General features: G+C 39.7%; 1 protein-coding gene across 3 annotated transcripts in view; it reads left to right on the forward strand.

Annotated features, from left to right (window-relative positions):
- Nucleotides 1–12219, forward strand: part of LOC126236747 (peroxisome biogenesis factor 1) — a 404197-nt gene that overhangs the window by 233179 nt on the left and 158799 nt on the right. For all 3 annotated transcript variants that reach the window (XR_007544978.1, XM_049946282.1, XM_049946283.1), the window contains one exon: nt 3008–3067. Coding sequence is in view for 2 of the 3 variants with exons in the window: in XM_049946282.1 (XP_049802239.1) it covers nt 3008–3067 (60 nt within the window). In the remaining variant the exon portion in view is untranslated. The remainder of the gene's footprint in view (nt 1–3007; nt 3068–12219) is intronic.

Raw genomic sequence — 12219 nt, forward strand, 5'->3', positions numbered from 1 at the left:
CACACAATCACAGAGATGAAAAGGAAAGGAAGGGGGAGTATAGGATAGGATAGGATAGGACAGGATAGGACACTAGATAAGACGTTGTGAGACATTCTTCATCTGGATCCTCTATGGAGACCTGTCCGGCTTAGGAGGCCCTGCCGGTAGTTACACTACTGCTGGTATAGCCCTCCACTTCATTGGATCACGTGGACAGTGTTTTGTTAAGGCGGTGTCTCCTGAGGGGTGCTATTTACTTAGATTGGATTTTTCTGTGGAACATGTCTTGTTGCAGTCACACTTCTTTAATCAGTCCTCTTATCAGTATAGACAGTGTTGACTACCTGAGTGTAAGCTGTTTATCCCCACCTGCATGTGGATACATAGCTGCATGTGACTGAGCATTCAACCCAGAACAGTCAGGGTTTTAAATTATGAAATTCTTAGTTTTTGAAGCGTGACATTACTCTATAGCTACTACAAAGCCATTGCATTTTGAACAGTGTAATTAAATTGGCTATATAAATGTGTAATGCAGCCATTTCTGTTATCATCAATTTTTTTGTTTTATTACAGTTTAATAACTTTTTTGTAACATACATTGAATGCTATTACATGGGTTCCACCACTTGTTTTCCTACATGTGTACTCTAAGGGGCAATTAAAAAGTTTCTGTTTGAGGGTGTCGATGCAGTGTATAGGTAATGTAGCACAACTCCAATGTGAATACATAAGCACTGACATGTGGGCAAGGAATTAGAGGGGCATTCATGTCTTTCTGAAGTGTGTGGGGTAAATGTGAAAACAAACTATAGTGACGTTATTACCAAATGCATACCATCAGAACCAACGTGTTATTATTTTCTTAGCTGCTGAAGGATAAACACTGGTAGACATCTACTGGAGTATGAAGAGTGTGTATGGGACAGCATCTCTGTTGAAGACGATCGGTGTGGAATGGTGCACCAAGTTCCATGCTGGTTGCAATTTGACACAAGATGCTGGTCATTTTGGGAGGCCAGCCTTGTCTATTATGGGTCAACTGAAACGGGAGACATGTGAGCACACTCCCTTTAGTCCTCATCTCTCCCCATGTGATTATCACATCTACAGCCTCTTAAAAAAGTCCTTCAAGGGTGATGATTCCTGTTGGACAAGGATGTGTAGCAGGCAGATATAGACTTCTTCACACAGCAGGACATGGTGTTTACCAAATGGGTATGTTCAACTTGGTGTGGTGATGAAATGATTGCCTCAATGCTGATAGTGATTTTGCTTGAGTGGCATACCGGTTCTGGATCATATGACCTCTGAATGGGAACTTTTTGATTGCCTCTTATGCGTATAAAGTGTTATGCATCCAAGTCCCTCCTGATTTTTGTAATGTAAGTGCAGGTTCTTGATTGTAGGGCTGTATGTGTAAATGGTGCATATATGCACATTAACATCAGTAACTGTAATATGAAGAACTTGGCAAAAGGCTTGTTCTCATTATACCATATGTTAGGGTTTCTTAGCATTCCATTCATGTATGGAGCATGTGTTGAATATCTGCTTAAATGCCTCTAACTCTTATTAGTCTAATCTTGTAATTAGCTTGGCAAAGGCTTGTTCTCATTATACCATATGTTAGGGTTTTTTAGCATTCCATTTATGTATGGAGCATGTGAAGAATATCTGCTTAAATGCCTCTAATTATTATTAGTCTAATATTGTAATTAGTCTAAGCTTGCCCTCACGGCCTCTATGAGAGCAATAAGTAGGGAGCTGTAATGTTCATTACTTATTTCATACTGGTCCATAAAACATTTTAGGTAGGCTTTAACAGGATAGTTGACTTCCTTATTCAAGTGTGTGCCAGTTCAGGTTTTTCAGCATCTCCATGATGCTTTCCCACAGGTCAAACAAACCTGTGACCATTCATATTGTATACATCCAGTGTCCCTTTCATGCCTGATTGGTGTGGGGTTCAAGACACCTGAACAATGTAGTAGAATGTGTCACATGTTTTTCATAAGAAATCCTTTTGTAAACTGATTGCATTTTCTCCATATTGTACCGGTGAACTGAAGTTTGCCATCTGTTTTATCTACAACAGTGCCTACGTGATCATTCCATTTCATATCCCTACAAATTGTCACTCCCAGCTAGTTCTGTGAGTTAGCTATTTCCAATTGTGACTCCTCATTGTTGTAGTAATTGAATACTATGTCTTTTTTCATTTTGTGAAGTGCACAATTTTACTTATCTGAATGCTTAGAGCAGTCTACCATACTCTGCACCATTCTGAAATATTATCAAGTTCTGACTGAATATTTGTGCAACTGTTTTTAGACAGTATTTCATAGACAACCACACCAATTGCAAAAAGTTAGAGTTTGCTGTTAACATTGTTCACCAGGCCATGAATATACAACATTAACAGCAAGTGTCCCTACACACTTTCCTAGGAGACACCTCAAGTTACTTGTACCTCTGTTGATGACTTCACATCCAGGATAACATGTTGCAACCTCCATACCAGGAATCTTTAATCCAGTCAAAAATTTTATTTGCTATCTCCATAAGACCATACTTTCATTAATGAGTATCGGTGTGATTCTGAGTTAAATATGTTTCAGAAGTCAAGATGTACCACATGTACTTAACCATAATTCTTGGCTTGCAGTACACTCATGTGAGAAAAGCACAAGTTGGGTTTTGTATGACAATGTTTTCAGAATCCATTCAGGTTGGGATAGAGGAGGTTGCTCTGTTTGAAATATCTCATTATATTTGAGGTTACAACATACATTTTAGGATCTGAATTACCCCCCCCCCCCCCACACACACACACACACACAATTACGCAAATAACTGAAAAACGAAACTTATGTACCTGGACATAAAAAGTGAGAGCCATCATTGCCATCAAGAAATTCTGTATGTAAATGTAGTTTTAACAGGTTTTTATTTAAGAAATATTCGTGTAATTGAAATACTGCATAAATAGAAGCTGACAAATCAATTGCTTGCTTTTTTCCAGAGCACAGAGTGCCAAGCCATGTATACTCTTTTTTGATGAATTTGATAGTTTGGCTCCAAGGTGAGTGGTCACTTACTTTTTCTAAAGATTTTTTTTTCATTTATTCATCTTAAGATAAAAGCTCTAAATGTGTGTAATTTACACAATATTTCTTTATTATTTAACTAGCATTTCTGGAAAGTAGCGTAAAGTTTAAGTTGTTGTTTCAGAAACTTTGCACTTTTGTTTTTGTTTACACACAGTTGCGTATAGGCCAAATTTGTGTAACCATATTTTCGTTTTTATCTGCAATTTAACTGACTTATTCTTAATAAACTATTACGTTTATCATGAGTGAAAAGTGCTTGACTTGCCGTAGAATTGTTAGGTCGGGGCTTTGGTGTGATGGGTGCTGTAGTTTTTTCCATGTGGGTGACTGTAGTGGCATGGGAATAGGGGAAGTAAATGAGACTCATCAGTGGTTTTGTAGGATTTGTAGTAGAGATAGGAAGATACTAGAACAGGAGGGGAAAATTGCCGCCCTTCAGGCTGAGTTAGACAAGGCCAGGGGAGATCTTGACAGGTTAAGGAGGGAGAAGGGTAAAGAGAGGTGGGAAGTGGCAACAGGCAACAGGAGGAACAGGCCTAGAACTTTGTCTGACAGCTTTATGGTGAATGTGGAAAATAGATTTGACCTGTTGCTTCAGTTAGAAGCTGGTGAGCCTCAAGCAGTTGCAGGTGTAGACAGGGGACAACAAACTTTCAGCAGCAAATTGAAAAGTAAGAATGTAGGGAAATCAGTAAAGAGAAAGAAAGTGTTGTTGTTAGGTAGTTCCCATGGAAGAGGTGTTGGCCAACTTTTGCAGGATGAACTAGGATCAGAATACCAGGTCACCAATTTTTTTAAACCCAGTGCTGGTCTGGAGCAGGTGACAGAGGATTTAGGATCACTTTGCAAAGATTTCACTAAGGAAGACACCGTGGTTATAGTGGGTGGGGCAGGTGACAGTATTGACAGAGATCCTGGGTACAGTATAGAGAGTGACATGGCGAAGATTGCATCAGCATCGAAGCATACTAGTGTTGAGTTTGTATCTGTTCTTGGGCACCATGACCGACCTCATTTGAACTCTTCTGTCAAGAGAGTTAATTTGGAGCTGGAACGGATGCTCATGTCGGGTGCGGGGTCACACATTGGTGTGGTTCATGTTGATTCTCTCAGTAGGTGGGATTATACTAGGCATGGCCTTCACCTCAACAGGAAGGGGAAGGGTAAATTGGCTGGGGAAATAGCAGGAAAGTTAAAGGGGGGAGGCACTGTCATGAGTGTTAAAATACCAGTGGTTATAGGGTTCAGAAAAGACCCTTTTTTAGGGTAGGGAGGACAGAAAGAAAGCAAATTTTAAGAGAGGTTAGAACTGAGACAAACCTTCAGTTTGAGAAAGAAATCAAAAAACATAATTCCAGCTTATTACATCAGCATAAACAGCCATTGGTTAAGAATTTTCAACTGTCAGCAGATATTTTAACTCCACCCAATGTGAAATGTCAGCTATCTTTATTGCATCAAAATATTCGAGGACTGAGAAATAAAATTAATGAATTAACTATCTGCATAGATGAATTAGAGTCTTCAAACCCAGCTGACATAATCTGCCTCTCTGAACATTATGTGACCACTGGTATAGAACTTTTAAGTGTTACAGGGTTTAGGTTAGCATCTCACTTTTGTAGATCAGAAATGGAGAAAGGAGGAGTTGCCACATTCATCAGGAACTGTCATAAATTTAAGAACATAGACATTCATAAATTTTGCCTAGAACAGCATATGGAAGCATGTGCAACAGAATTAGATTTTCACAAAAAATCCTTCATAATATTAAGTGTATATCGAGCACCTGCAGGTAACTTTAATCTGTTTGTAAACCACCTTGAAGCTGTACTGGCCCATTTAACAACCAAAAACAAAGAAATAGTGGTTGCTGGTGATTTCAATGTAGATTTCCTTAAAGACTCTCCCAATAAGAACTTATTTGAGTTAGTAACACTATCATTCAACTTAATTCCCACAGTAAAGTTCCCCACTAGGATAGCCACTTGCTCACAAACAGCCATTGATAATATCTTTATAGAAAAGTCCAATGAACAAAATTATATTACAAAACCAATAGTGAATGGCCTCTCAGACCATGACATGCAGTTCCTTCTGTTAAATGTTAATACTGAACAGGATATAAAATCTGTTAAATCTGAGCTCAAGAGGGTAATCAGTAAGCCAAAAATTGATTATTTTAGGACACTCCTCAGAGACATTCACTGGACTGATGTTTACAGTGCTCATGGCATGAATGAAAAATATAACATTTTTGCTAATAAAGTGCTTACCTTATTCGAACACTGCTGTCCCCCAAAACTTACCAAGGTCAGAGCAAAGTCTACAAAGAAGCCATGGATTACTCGAGGAATAGGGGTATCTTGTAAAACAAAAAGAAAACTGTATCTGTCAATCCGAAACATTTCCAATGTTGATGCTATAGCACATTATAAGAAATATTGCAAAATATTAAAGACTGTAATACGGATGTCAAAGCAAATATATTACAAGGAAAAGATAGTCATATCAGATAACAAAATAAAGACAATATGGGATATAGTGAAGGAGGAGACCGGTAGAACCAGACATGAAGAGGAACAAATAGCATTAAGAGTAAATGATACATTGGTGACAGATGTGTATAGTGTTGAAGAACTTTTTAACAAACATTTTATAACTGTTACTGAAAAGATGGGGTTGTCAGGTTCGGTAGATGCTGCTATGGATTACCTTAGACCAGACATTTCAAGTAACTTCCATAATATGAATTTGACCCTCACTACTCCAACAGAAATAATGTCCATCATAAAATCTTTAAAATCAAAAACATCTAGTGGGTATGATGAAATATCAACAAAGTTAATTAAAGAATGTGATTCGGAGTTAAGTAACATATTAAGCTATCTGTGTAACCAGTCATTTATTAGTGGAATATTTCCTGAATGGCTGAAATATGCTGAAGTTAAGCCACTGTTTAAGAAGGGAGATAAAGAAATAGCATCAAATTTCCGTCCAATTTCATTGTTGCCAGCATTCTCAAAAATTTTCGAAAAAGTAATGTACAGTCGTCTTTATAACCATCTTATCTCAAATAACATACTGTCAAAGTCACAGTTTGGATTTCTAAAAGGTTCTGATATTGAGAAGGCTACCTACACTTACAGTGAAAATGTGCTTAATTCATTAGACAAAAAATTGCAGGCAACTGGTATATTTTGTGATCTGTCAAAGGCATTTGACTGTGTAAATCACAATATCCTTTTAAGTAAACTAGAATATTAGAGTGTAACAGGAAATGCTGCAAAATGGTTCAAGTCTTATATCTCTGGCAGGAAACAAAGGGTGTTATTAGGAAAGAGACATGTATCAAGCTATCAGGCATCATCCAAGGTCCCACAGGGTTCCATTTTGGGGCCCTTACTTTTTCTTGTGTATATCAATGACCTTTCATCAGTAACATTACCAGATGCCAAGTTTGTTTTGTTTGCCGATGATACAAACATTGCAATAAATAGCAAATCAAGTGTAGTCTTAGAAAGATCAGCCAATAGAATATTTGTGGACATTAATCACTGGTTCCTAATCAATTCTTTGTCACTAAACTTTGAAAACACACTACATGCAGTTCAGAACTTGTAAGGGGTGTCCCAAGAGTATATGTCTAACATAAGATGACAAGAAGATAGAAGTGGACAGTGTTAAACTCCTGGGATTACAGCTTGATAATAAATTCAACTGGGAGGAGCACACCACGGAACTGCTGAAGTGTCTTAACAAATCTCTGTTTGCAATGTGAATTTTGTCAGACATAGGGGATATAAAAATAAAAAAGCTGGCATACTATGCTTACTTTCATTCCATAATGTCATATGGGATTATTTTTTGGGGTAATTCATCAAGCCAAGCTAAAGTTTTCCGGGCACAAAAACGTGCAGTAAGAATTATATGTGGTGTGAACTCAAGAACATCCTGCAGAAGCCTGTTTAGGGAACTAGGGATATTAACAACTGCTTCCCAATATATTTATTCCTTAATGAAATTTGTCATTAAAAATATATCACTTTTTCAAACCAACAGCTCAATTCATGGAATCAATACTAGAAATAAGAATAATCTTCACAAGGATTTAAAGTCACTTAGTCTTGTACAAAAAGGTGTGCATTATTCTGGAACACACATTTTCAATAACTTGCCAGCAGCCATAAAAAGCTTAACAACCAATGAAATTCAGTTTAAGAGAAGCCTAAAGGATTTATTGGTGGCCAACTCCTTCTACTCCATTGATGAATTTCTTAGTAAAACCAACTGATTTGTATATAAGTACAACATAACTTCTGCACAATTTCAGTGCAGTAATGTGTTCATTGAAAATGTGTGTGTGTGTGTGTGTGTGTGTGTGTGTGTGTGTGTGTGTGTGTGTGTGTGTGTGTGTGTGTGTGTGTGTGTGTGTGTGTACACGTGTGTGTGTGTGTGTGTGTGTAAGTATAATCTAACTTCTGCACCATTTTAGTGCAGTAATGTGTTCATTGTAAATAAGTATTACAGTAGTTGTATTACATGTTTATTACCTTATAAATAAATAAAAAACTTTTTTTATTTTAAATTCAGTGCATTAGTATTTGTAAAATGACTCTTAGCGTTCATTAAAAAATGGCGATCATTCCACTTGGGACCTGTGGAATGGTACATTAGCTTATTTGTTTTAGTTGTAAATATTTCTCATGTATTATTGTTTTCCTGACATGTTCCACATCCTGGAGGACCTCCTCACTACGGATCAATTGGAATGAAAGTAAATCTAATCTAATCTAATCTTATTTTAAGGAAATGTTATTGGTAACTAAAAATAAAGATCTATGACACCACTGCAATTGAGAGAAATATAGTAGTCTCCCCAATTTCCGATTGATGTGATGAGGATTATCTGGTTTTGGTACTTGTATTCTTTTGTAAATGACACTGTAATTCCCGCTTCCCATCTACAGTGTGTTGTTGTTCCCCTTTTCATGTTGCGCTACATTTACTTTGTGATCTACACTCTTTATCTTGGTGAATACAACTTGCATTCATTCTCAAACAAACAATTACAATTTATTCTTAGGGTCTCAAGACAATTTAGTACACACTTTCAAATATCTGTAAATCCAGTAACAAAAGCATGCCTTATTTGTTGACATGGTTTAACAATGGTTTAGTTTGCTGCAAGCTTTATTTTCAAAATAATTTTGTTTGGAGACATACCACATAAATAAGTTGGATGTTATAAAAAAACCATGAAGAATTTAAATGAATCTTAAGTAGCATTTCAGCTGTCTGTGATTCAAGAGCTGATTTGTGAAAAACAGTACTGTCATGAAGTGCGGGTTCTGAAGTTATAAATATGGAAGAATGGGACAATAACTTTATTGAGTCAATTTCATACATATTGTCCTCATATAAATGCTCTCTGCCATTGAATGATTCACTTGGTAGCAGATCTACACTCCTGGAAATTGAAATAAGAACACCGTGAATTCATTGTCCCAGGAAGGGGAAACTTTATTGACACATTCCTGGGGTCTGATAAATCACATGATCACACTGACAGAACCACAGGCACATAGACACAGGCAACAGAGCATGCACAATGTCGGCACTAGTACAGTGTATATCCACCTTTCGCAGCAATGCAGGCTGCTATTCTCCCATGGAGACGATCGTAGAGATGCTGGATGTAGTCCTGTGGAACGGCTTGCCATGCCATTTCCACCTGGCGCCTCAGTTGGACCAGCGTTCGTGCCGGACGTGCAGACCGCGTGAGACGACGCTTCATCCAGTCCCAAACATGCTCAATGGGGGACAGATCCGGAGATCTTGCTGGCCAGGGTAGTTGACTTACACATTCTAGAGCACGTTGGGTGGCACGGGATACATGCGGACGTGCATTGTCCTGTTGGAACAGCAAGTTCCCTTGCCGGTCTAAGAATGGTAGAACGATGGGTTCGATGACGGTTTGGATGTACCATGCACTATTCAGTGTCCCCTCGACGATCACCAGTGGTGTACGGCCAGTGTAGGAGATCGCTCCCCACACCATGATGCCGGGTGTTGGCCCTGTGTGCCTCGGTCGTATGCAGTCCTGATTGTGGCGCTCACCTGCACGGCGCCAAACACACATACGACCATCATTGGCACCAAGGCAGAAGCGACTCTCATCGCTGAAGACGACACGTCTCCATTCGTCCCTCCATTCACACCTGTCGCGACACCACTGGAGGCGGGCTGCACGATGTTGGGGCGTGAGCGGAAGACGGCCTAACGGTGTGCGGGACCGTAGCCCAGCTTCATGGAGACGGTTGCGAATGGTCCTCGCCGATACCCCAGGAGCAACAGTGTCCCTAATTTGCTGGGAAGTGGCGGTGCGGTCCCCTACGGCACTGCGTATGATCCTACGGTCTTGGCGTGCATCCGTGCGTCGCTGCGGTCCGGTCCCAGGTCGACGGGCACGTGCACCTTCTGCCGACCACTGGCGACAACATCGATGTACTGTGGAGACCTCACGCCCCACGTGTTGAGCAATTCGGCGGTACGTCCACCCGGCCTCCCGCATGCCCACTATACGCCCTCGTTCAAAGTCCGTCAACTGCACATATGGTTCACGTCCACGCTGTTGCGGCATGCTACCAGTGTTAAAGACTGCGATGGAGCTCCGTATGCCACAGCAAACTGGCTGACACTGACGGCGGCGGTGCACAAATGCTGCGCAGCCAGCGCCATTCGACGGCCAACACCGCGGTTCCTGGTGTGTCCGCTGTGCCGTGCGTGTGATCATTGCTTGTACAGACCTCTCGCAGTGTCCGGAGCAAGTATGGTGGGTCTGACACACCGGTGTCAATGTGTTCTTTTTTCCATTTCCAAGAGTGTATTCAAAGGAGAATGAGGAAATTACTCTCATCCTGATGATATGATTAATTGTAGTGTTTCAAGAGTTGTATGCAGGCAGGCATTGTCAGGCGTAGGAGGAACACTCTAGGCTTTCAAGTCACCTTCGTAATTGTGGATTGAAAACTTTAAAATTTTGTAGACTTTTGCATACTTGCATTGGTGCCTTTGCTTCTGAGTTTGAAATTCACAAAAAATCATTGCTTGTTCCTACCAAAACAATTGTATCCTTAATCTCGTAAATTATTTTTATGGTGTAGCTGTGATGCCTATTCATCTTATTCTAGTGCTTACTATGACGGTACTATATGCAGCTACCAGCAGTTGTTTTTGATTTTTTAGGGCAGCTGCTTCATTTTATGGTGCAAGGGTTATGACTGCCCTTGTGATGATGTCATCCAGTATCATTCAAAAAGGAAAGCACTGGAAGATTGTCCCAGTGGTGCTTGTTGGACAAGTATATAAGAAAATGTAACATTTTAGGATTTTACTATCACGCATATACAGCAAAGAACTTCTTCCGTCTATCTGCCATCTTTCCATCTGGTTCACATTGTACCCATCCTTATTTTAATTGTTTTTTTTTTTTTTTTCTGTCTCTCCTATTAATTTCCATAATGCATTTCATCATTCTTCCATGAGCATCTCTTGATTATTGTTACAAGCTGCCTTTCACTGGATTAATGTTTTCACGGATTAGATTCATTTAGTAGGATCTCTTTGCTGTTCAGATTACATTGTCATGAAATGCTGGGAACACTTTAGAGGCCTGTTTTATTTTGGACACTCAATATGGCAAGGGGTGAAAGTAGGCCTGGCATAAGGGTGCACCAGACTATTTTTAAGGCTGGGTGGGTGGCAAAATACCACTTTTGGAGGTATGATAAGTGTTCCTCTTCTTATACGGGCCATACCTTGTGGAAGATGCAGGTGCAAGACCTGTCCTCTGCCTCCAGACCTGTCATACATATCTTCGATCATTTCATGTGCATCTGTGAGAGACGTTATATCAGCTCTGTTGAGCTTCTGCGTAGGTTTTTTGTGGGTGTGACTACCAACCAGCTGCCCAACTGAATGAATCATTACTATAAGACTTGGCCAAGAGTATAGTTGACCACGTACTTCTGCACATCACACCTCCTCAGTTTCAGTGGCTACTTCACAAATCATGTCATATGGCTCCTTCTTATTAGTAGTACCATCTCTTAAGTGCATAGACATGAATTGTCATTACAGCAAAACTTGCAATCCTCTGGGCCTCAATATACACTAGATCATTAGCCATTAATGTTTTTTATGAGTTAACTTCAGCTATTTGTATCTGTTTTGCTCTTCCATGCTTTGTAAAAACACATAGCAACTCCTATCTATGACTACTGAAAACAGAATCTCCTTGCTTGATTCCATTATCAGTCTTGAAAGTCTCAGTGTTATGGCGAAGCGTAAGAAACCTTAGCTTTGATATTTATATGCTTCAGAATAACATAATAGGTTAAATTAGTCATTTGTTTCTCATGTGCTGTTCATATGGGTTTTGTTGTAACTGAATCAAAAGCTTTGCCAGAGTCTTTGAATCCCAGGCAAAGTGGTAATTAATGCTCATTCCTCCATAATATAATTTTGTTCATGACTGCAATTACTTGTCGCTTTGCCTGATTACAATTCAGTTTATTATGTCTGATTGGTGATAATTTAGGGAGGAAGTTGACTGATTTGTAGTTTTTTGTATGTATTGTCTCCTTTGCCTTGAAGTAAAATAATTACAGTATTGTTCCAGTTTTTGAGAGCTGTCATTCCCATAGGCATTGTGTACATTTTGCACTTTCCTTCTATAACACTTTTCACCTAAATTCACGTCACATCCTCCCTGAGTCATTTCTGAGTAGTTCATATTATTGTTTGTTAGAAATTTTTAGCTTTGTTTGAAAAATTATCTTTTTTAAATAATTGCCCCCCCCCCCCTCCCCCCCAAGAACCATGGACCTTGCCGTTGGTGGGGAGCCTTGCGTGCCTCAACGATACAGATAGCCGTACCGTAGGTGCAACCACAATGGAGGGGTATCTGTTGAGAGGCCAGACAAACGTGTGGTTTCTGAAGAGGGGCAGCAGCCTTTTCAGTAGTTGCAGGGGCAACAGTCTGGATGATTGACTGATCTAGCCTTTTAACACTAACCAAAACGGCCTCGCTGTGCTGGTACTGCGAACGTCTGAAAGCAAG

Source organism: Schistocerca nitens, chromosome 2 (assembly GCF_023898315.1).
Source record: "Schistocerca nitens isolate TAMUIC-IGC-003100 chromosome 2, iqSchNite1.1, whole genome shotgun sequence".
In the NCBI taxonomy this organism is placed as follows: domain Eukaryota; kingdom Metazoa; phylum Arthropoda; class Insecta; order Orthoptera; family Acrididae; genus Schistocerca; species Schistocerca nitens.